Source organism: Narcine bancroftii, chromosome 2 (assembly GCF_036971445.1).
Source record: "Narcine bancroftii isolate sNarBan1 chromosome 2, sNarBan1.hap1, whole genome shotgun sequence".
Taxonomy (NCBI): domain Eukaryota; kingdom Metazoa; phylum Chordata; class Chondrichthyes; order Torpediniformes; family Narcinidae; genus Narcine; species Narcine bancroftii.
This window is the reverse complement of record NC_091470.1, coordinates 197,409,308-197,417,891: the sequence shown is the minus strand read 5'-3', so window position 1 is coordinate 197,417,891 and position 8,584 is coordinate 197,409,308. Positions and strand designations below refer to the sequence as shown.

The 8,584-nt window shown below is 48.2% G+C and overlaps 1 protein-coding gene across 1 annotated transcript; it reads right to left on the bottom strand.

Annotated features, from left to right (window-relative positions):
- Positions 1-276: 276 nt before the first annotated feature.
- Positions 277-8,361, bottom strand: trappc1 (trafficking protein particle complex subunit 1; the record flags this gene model as incomplete). Its single annotated transcript, XM_069919959.1, is given in 4 exon segments — positions 277-665; positions 4,355-4,470; positions 4,473-4,492; positions 8,276-8,361. Coding segments are annotated over 4 exon segments (351 nt in total), but the record flags the coding sequence as incomplete, so codon positions are not given.
- Between the last annotated feature and the right edge of the window lie 223 nt (positions 8,362-8,584).

Below are 8,584 nucleotides of genomic sequence, written 5' to 3'. Positions count from 1 at the left end.
CACTGTTTACTTGGCCAGCGCTGTAAAGGTGTTGCGGTAACTGCTACGCCAACCACGCAGCACGGAGGTGCCGGTCTTTGGGGAGTGGGGTTGGTTTGTTCTTGGCTCTGTGAATGAAGAGGGAAAAGAGATGCGTCGGTACAACAATGTGGGCTGAAGGGCCTACTCTGTTGAATAGACCTTCAGTGAAATGCAGCCATTATGCAGTACAGGGCATCTGGGATAGGACAGTGAGTTGTGTTATGCTCAATAGCGACAGAGGCACTTCCCCTTAAGTTTATTTGACCAATTTTACGTTTTATTTCATAACTTAAAAGTGGCAGGGAGGGAGACAGGAGTTTCCAAGTTGAGCAGCCCAGTCTCCCAGGGTCAAGTGTGCAGAAAACCACAGGAGGGGGTGGAAGGAATTCCCAATGGGAAAAGGATGAAAGTGCATTCTCCGTCGGGACCTTCTGCGGAAGTGCCAGAATCTCTGGAGACAGGCTTCCTCGCTCCTGGGCCACCAAGGCCATGAAGCGGAGCGCGGCTGGGGGGGCTCAGGCAGCCCGTGCGGAGAAGAAAGGCAGCCCACGGACAAAACTGTCGAGTTTGGTGCGGAAAAGCTCGCTCTGGATGGGCTCGTTCAAGTTGCACAGTGGGTTCTTCATCACCAGCTCCACGAAGATCTACAAGAGACAAGGGAAAAAAATTAATTCCAACTCACTCCTTATTCTACATCCAAACCCCGTCCCTCTAAACTCCCTTCATTCCATTCCAGCCTATAACTTATTCCTTGGTGTCTGTGGTTTCACGTACAAATTCTTCCCCACCTCCCTCCATAACATTCCTGAGTACCCAGCATTCTGTATATAACCCCTGTCACTACCCAAAGCCCTTGATTAGATTCTAGCCTGTCGCTTCTTCCTCAATATCTGTGATTCCATGCACAATTCCATCCACCATTAGATTAGACTCTTAGGCAGTGTTTCTCAACCGGGGTTCCCCGGAACCCTAGGGGTTCTGCAAGAAACAGTGATAAATAGGCCAGTGTGAAGCCACCTTCATTGGTTAGTGAACAGGACCTGTACATGGTGGATTCGTGTATCATCGAGTGACTCACTCGGTTTACTTTATTTGCTGCAGTTTTCAACCTCTTACATGTGTGAGCAAGCCTTATTTAACAAGTATCAAAAGCAAAGACAGAAATAGTCTCCTCTCAGTTGAAAATGAAATCCGTGTGTGTTTGTCTAAAGATCGACCTCGAATTAAGTATTTGTGTAGCAAAAGACAAGCACAGATTTCACATTAGGGGAACAAATTTCACTCTCTAAATTGGCTTCCTTGGCCCATATATTTGTTCATAGGACACGGTAACTTGATTTATCTTCTACCTTTTCAACATTGCCAATAAATTATGTTATTGCAATATTTATCTGCTTTCGTTCTGTTTATATGTGTTATACTGGTGATATTGGTCATTTATATTTATTTTGTGTGTGTTTACAGATTTTTTTTTGTGAAGGAAAACCTCAGTGTGAGATCTCATAAACGAGCAGTCTGATTTTTTTGCATTGCCAATAAATTTGACAAAAAAGGGGGTCATTTTTTTCCTTAAGTTATCCAAAAAAATATATAATGTTTACCTATGATAAAAATATAAAAGAGATAGATATTAATAATGATATATAATCATGGTTATGCAGGGGTTCCCTGAGGCATGAAAACTATTTCAAGGGTTCTGCAAGGGTAAAAAGGTCGAGAAACGCTGCTCTTGGCTCTGTCTCCAATCTGCTCTGCTGCCAGCTTCTTGATCTGATTTTAACCTGGAAGTTATACCTGAAAAAGTGTTGGAGGTCACGCAGCATTTTTTATGCAGCAAAGATACATAACCAACGTTTCGGTCCTGAGCCCTTCATCAAGGCATAGGCAGGTACCTAAAGACCTAGATGAAGGACTCTAGCCCAAAACATCGGTTGCGATTCTTTACCTTTGATTTATAAAGTACCAGCTGAGTTTTTCCAGTATTGTGCTTTTTTACTTCATTTACTTCTGCCTGAGTAAAATGGTGGTGGGAGGTGCAGGGGGAGGAGCATAGCCCCCCCCCCCACCCCAGTGATCTGGGTGGGCGGGCAGAGAGAAAAGTGCAGGGAAGAGGGAGGAGATGGCTCCTAGAGTGGGGAGGGGTGGGGAGCTGGAACTTATTCCTGGGCATCTATTCTTCTCAATACAACCCTCAAAGAAGATTCAGACAGGAGTCGCGTTATACTGTAATATAAACCCTCTGATTCCATCCGGTCTGTTACCCACATCTAGGTTCTGTTATTAAAAATCCCCCTGAACCCCTTGTGTAGGTTCCATCCAAGAACTCCCTTTCAAGTACCTTGTACGCTAAATATGATCCCTCTGGAAACCCTCGATGTACGACTCCATAGATAAGATGTACAAACTTCTGGACTGGATTTCAACCTGTCATTTCAACTGGTAATCTGTAATGGTGCCCAAACTCCTTCTCCAATCCCTCTTATGAGATTCACTTCTATTTCACATATAACCGTTCCCACAACTGGGATCCCCGTCAAATGGGGAATTAAATCCATGGAAAGCAGAGTGCACCACCACAGCATGGGCAGGTGGTGCTCAAAATTGGAAGGAGGTGGTGAGTGCACCTCAAGAACATCAAGCAAACTTCCCTCCCTCTGATTCCGATTTATAGTCAGAGCACATGACATCACATACAACCCTAAGATTCCTTTTTCCTGCGGGCGTGGCAGATTTACCCCTAATCGGTAGAGCAAAAATAAACCATACACAGCGTGATGTGAACAAATAAGAGCTGTAAATGGATAACGAATGTGAACAAACTGACTGTGCAACGCAGAGAGAATAACATCTCTAAAGTTCACAAGCACAAGTCCGCAAATGAGTCCCCGAATGACTTTGTCGTTGGGGAGTCTGATGGTGGAGGGGAAGTAGCTGTTCCTCAACCTGGGGGGGTGTGAGTCTTGTGGTCCAGAGTCCTCTTTCCTGACGGCAGCAGCGAGAACAGAGCGTGTGCTGGGTGATGTGGGTCTTTACTGACTGCTGCTGCTCTCCGACAGTGGCATCAGTCCCTGTAGATGTACTCAATAGTGGAGAGTGTTTTGCCTGTGTCCGCTACCTTTTGGAGGCCTTTTTTGCTCAGAGGTTTTGGTATCTGCAGACTCCATCTACAACTCCCACTGCCTGGGAAAGGCAGCCAACAGAATGACACCCATGGACACACTCTCCTTTCCCTCCTCCCATGAAGAGTGCGAAATTAAAGGCTAAGGGTGGTAGTATAAGCGCAGGGGGTTAGCACAACGCTATTACAGCGCCAGTGACCTGGGTCTGAATCTGGCACTGTCTATATGGAGTTTGTATGTTCTCCCCATGTCCTGTGTGGGTTTTCCCAGGGCTCCGGTTTCCTCCCACCCTTCAAAATAAACCGGGGCTGTGCGGTAATTGGGGTATTTGAGAGAGACTGTCCCTTGAGCCTGAATGGCCTGTTTCCGTGCTCTATACATGTACAAAAATATATATATATATATATACAAAAGATAGAAAGGTAAACAAAGAAAGAAATGTTAACAAATATTCAATAATAAATAATATGCAAAGTTAGAATCAGCAAATGAGCCCGATTGAGTTTGTTGTTGAGTGGAGGGGAGCAGCTGTTCCTCAACTTGGGGGTGCGAGTCTTGTGACACTTCTACCTCTTTCCTGATGGCAGCAGCGAGAACAGAGTGGGGGCTGGGTGGTGTGGATCATCTCCGATGGCAGCATTCCCGGTAGACGTTCTTGATGGGTTTTGCCTTTGACGTTCTGGGCTGTGTCCACTACCTTTGGCAAGGCTTTCCACTTGGAGGTAGTGGTACCCCCACATTAGGGCATGATGCAGCTGGTCAGCATACTACTTTCCACAACACATCTGTGGAAGTTTGCCAAGGTTTTCGATGTGGCGTCGAACCTCCACAAACTCCTTTGGAAGTCGAGGCGCTGATCTGCTTTCTTCACGATGCCATTAGTGTGTTCGGTCCTGGATGTGCTCACCCTCTCCACCTCTGATCCTTCCAATGATCACTGGGTCGTACATCTCTGGTTTTTCCCTTCCTAACTGATCTGAAAGTGGACACCCTTGAATGTGCAGCAGTCCCCCAATTCAAGGACTGGGGTCATCAGCCTGGACATTGTGCTGAGACCCGAGGTGGAGCCACAAGGCCCAGGGTCCGAATGCACCTTTTGGAAACAGTGGTGGGGCTGCGGCAGGAGTCCAAAGCCATGGGCAAGACTCATCTTGGGAGCATTCTCATGGGTTTGAGTCAGAGAGGGAGGAGTAGAGGGAGGGGCAAGGACTTACATTACTGTAGATCTGGCTGAGAACATCCCTGATGTTTCCTACACCCAGGTCAGTGTTCATGACAATTTTAAGTCCCGTTGCCGTCTCATAATAATGCAGCTTGTATTTGCTGGTTGAAAGGACAGGAAACCGTCTCTTCTTATTAGTACTGTTAAGGATCACTGGACTTTCTAGAATGTGTCAAAATAAGAAAATCTGCAGATGCTGCGATGTATTTATGCAAAAAGTGCTGGAGAAACCCAGAGGTTGAGCAATTAAGGGACCAATGCTTCAGGACACAGAGAGACAGAGGGAGGAAGGGAGAGGGAGAGAAAGAGAGAGCATGCAACACTCCCGCAAACACTGGCAGCCTCAGTCCTTCCGTCTGGATATTATGTGATTCTGAGGCAGTGGGCCATACAAAGACCTGGGACAGGACACAGAAACCAACAGGAACTGATGGGTTTCTGCATCACTGTGCAAATCTCTCCCAATTATGTATGCATCAGGCTCCAACATTGCTGTTTGATGGGACATTGTAGAGGGAGCTTCACACTGTGTTGAACCCGTGTACTTGTAGCGTGCAGAGCAGGGCCAGAGCCAGACTATTTTGCGCCCTAGGGTGGGCTGAGCGTGGGGGAGGGCTGACTGGAAAGGGGTGGAGGGGGGGGAAAGGGGGCACTTACCATGTTAAATGTGGCATCCCAGGGTCTGTAAGCCATGCGTGGCCATGTTTCTTCTTGCACCCAGGTGCTAGTGCCAGCTGGCGCATGCGCAATGGATTGGAGTACTGGAGCCACTCGCGTCACTTCCCCCTCCCTCTGACAGAAGTGACACGGGTGGCCCCGGTACTCCAATCCATTGCACCTGCACGCAAGAAGAAAAATGGCAGCACACGACCGACGGACCCAGGACACCATATTTAACAGGGTTAAGTGCCTCCTTCTGCCCCTACACCCCCAAATGGAGGACAAATTAACATCCAGCTCGAGGTCGTGCTGGACAGATTACTCAAAAGCCAGACTGTCCAGCCTAAAATCAGTCATCTGGCCATCCTAACAGCACCCCTCTGAGATCTGCGCCCTAGTTGGCCTAATGGTAATGCAGGCCATGGGGCAGCGGGTGCGTGATGGGACAGTGCAGAGGGAGATTACTCTGTCTGGTGCTGGGAGTGTGTGCTGGGTCAGTGTGGAGAGTTTCACTAGGCTTCTTTTGGTGGATTCTCCGCTAAGAATCCGCCTGAAGAAGAGAAAGCGACCCTTTGATTTGCCGTTCAAGTGTCAGTGCTAAAAGTGCAGCGCTGGCCACCTGAAGGGACAGCTGCACCGGGATGTGCATCCGAGAGCACTCCAGCTCCTGTCCCTTGGACTGTCAAGTTAGGATGGCTGGCTGTCAGCTGGAACAGCCAGCGCGGGGACATCCCCCATGGAATGTCCCCACACTGACCACTCTGCCCCCCGGCAGGGGAGAGGGGGGCTGGGGCAGCAGGTGGGGGAGAAGGGGACTGGAGCGGCCTGTAGGGGAGAAGGGGGCTGGGGCGGCCGGTGGGGGAGGAGGCTGGCCGAAACAATGCCAGTACCCAACTCAAGCGCCGTACTCACCCGCCGGCCGCTCCAACCCCCGTTCTCCCCCACCGCTTTTAGGCGGCTGCATTCAGATGGCTGGGGAGGCCACTGTGCTGCAACAATCAGATGGCTGGGGAGGCCACTGTGCTGCAACAATTATCCGTCTCAGAGGAGGGTTAAAAAATTCGCCTTGTAAGTGCCAAAACATACGGCTTTACAAGCGGGGCAATTGGCCTACAGTAGTGCCTACTGTGTGTCTGAGTCTAGAAGTGTGTGATGGGACAGTGTAAAGGAAGCTTCACTCTCAGGCAAAGCTGCTAGCAGCTTTCAGGTGCCGAACAGCGGGCGACCCGCTGACAGCCACCCTCCCCGCTGGTGACACCTACTCTCCCCACTGCCTGACAGCTCCCTCCTCGCTGCCTGACAGCCACCCGGCGTGGATCTGCAGGGCTGGGGCAGCTGTCAGGCAGCGAGGAGGGGGGGTGTCAGGCATCGGGGAGATGCAAAAGCAGTGGTGAACCAAACGGAGCAGTCCGTGGCTGTAACTCTCAGGACTAATATCATTGCACACACCGACGTTAGTCGCTATGAAGGAGCATACTTGAAATGGGAGCGCAGATTGTAGGAACGTTGATGTATCGTATAAGGTCACTCTACTAATGCAGTTCAGACTTAAAACAATAGTGATCATGGAGGGAATCGCTACAAGTTTAAAGGCTAGCAAATTTTCAGCATTATCAATAAATTTAAAAATGGGAGTGAAAAAGCTTTCTTTCAAACCACAACATCAAGTAAAAATTAACGCAACGTTCCAGACGCTTAAAACTGTCAGATGGCTGCCCCTGCCATCCAGGATCCAGTGTTTGCTCTGCAGCCTCTCCCCGCTTCAGACCTTTCAAGTAGCAGAACACCTCCTTCAGCACTGCCACCTGAACGTCCCTTCGCAGACACCCGTAGCCTGCTCCGGAGCCGCATTCTCCAGGCGATTCCACCTGAAAGCAGCTTGTGTGGCTGACTGCGAGTGTGCGATGGGATGATTCAATTCACAAGTCAAAGGAACAGAAGGCGGCCACTCAGCCCATCGAGTCTGTTCCGTAAAACTTCACTAAGCTATTCCACACTAGTTCCAATTTTCAGTCTTTTCCCCATATCCTTTTTGAGATACTTGTTTATTTCTTGTTTAAATACTCCCAGTGATCTGGCCTCCACTGCTGTATGCAGCAGTGAGTTCCACAGATCCACAACCCTCTGGCTAAAGAAGTTCTTCCTAATCTCTGTTTTAAATGGATAACCTCTAATTTTCAGACTATGTCCCCTTGTCCTCGATTCACCCACCAAGGGAAACATCTTACCCACATCCACCCTATCTAATCCTTTCAAAATACAAAATGCCTCTCTGAGATCTCCTCTTCTCCAATGAATCCAACCCAAGAGCTGCCAAACGCTCCTCGTACGTCAGCCCTTGCATTCTGGGAATCATCCCAGTAAATCTCCTCTGCACCCTCTCCATCAACATCACATCCTTTCTACGATAGGGGGCCCAAAACTGCACAGTTCTCCAAATAAGATCTGACCAGTGCCCCATGGAGCCTCATCAACACCCCTTTACTCTTATACACTATTCCTCTTGAAATGAATGCCAACATAGCATTTGCTTTCTTCACAACCAATTTCACCTGGTCATTAATTTTTAGGTTTCCCTGCACAGGACACCCAGGTCCCTTTGCACATACAAGGTCTGAATTTCTACTACATTTCCCACTCCGCCACCTATCTTGGTGTCATCCGCAAATATGGCCACAAAACCATTTATACCACAATCCAAATTGTAAACAGCAGCGGCCCAATACTGACCCCTGCAGAACACCACTAGTTACAGGCAGCCATCTAGAACGGGAACCCTTAATTTCAACCCTTTGCTTCCTGCCTATCAGCCACTTTTCTATCCAGTTTAATAACTTCCCTGTAATTCCATGGGCCCTCATCTTATTAAGTAGCCTAATATGCAGCACCTTATTGAAAGCCTTTTAAAAATCTAAATAGATAACATCCACAGCCTCTCCTTTGTTTATCCTACTTGAGATTTCTTCAAAAAACCTCAAATAGGTTGGTCAGGCCATGCTGACTTGGGCCTATCCTGACATGCATCTCTAGGTATTTCATCACCTCATCCTTGAGGATGAGATATCTTCTCAACCACCAACATCAGACTAATTGGGAATGTGTGACGGTATAATGTCGCGATTGATCACTCTGCATTGGACTCCATACCTGGCCTGTCAGGCATGGAGATATCCTAAGCAAGGATAATTTGTCGTGCAAAACTATCCCAATATTTGATGTGCAGGAAGCTTTGTCTGAAGTGAGCAAAGGATACAAATCCACAGGAGACATCTTGTTGACGAAGGACCGAATGGAGAACAACATTCCATACATCAGCTGGTATTCCTGGAAGGTACAAACAGGGAATTACATGAAAGAAAACTGCAGTAACTGATAGGGTCAGTGCTCATTTGGAACAGCGAGAGATGATCCCAGAGAAATCCATGGAAGGATAAATCAACAGTGAGAGACTGTTTTCCAGGGGACGTTTTCTCCAGGGAAGGAGGGGTCAGAGGTAACACATCCTAGTCTAGGAGGATGCAAGCCTGGAATTCTCCATTTCATGGATGCTCCACACTGAGAC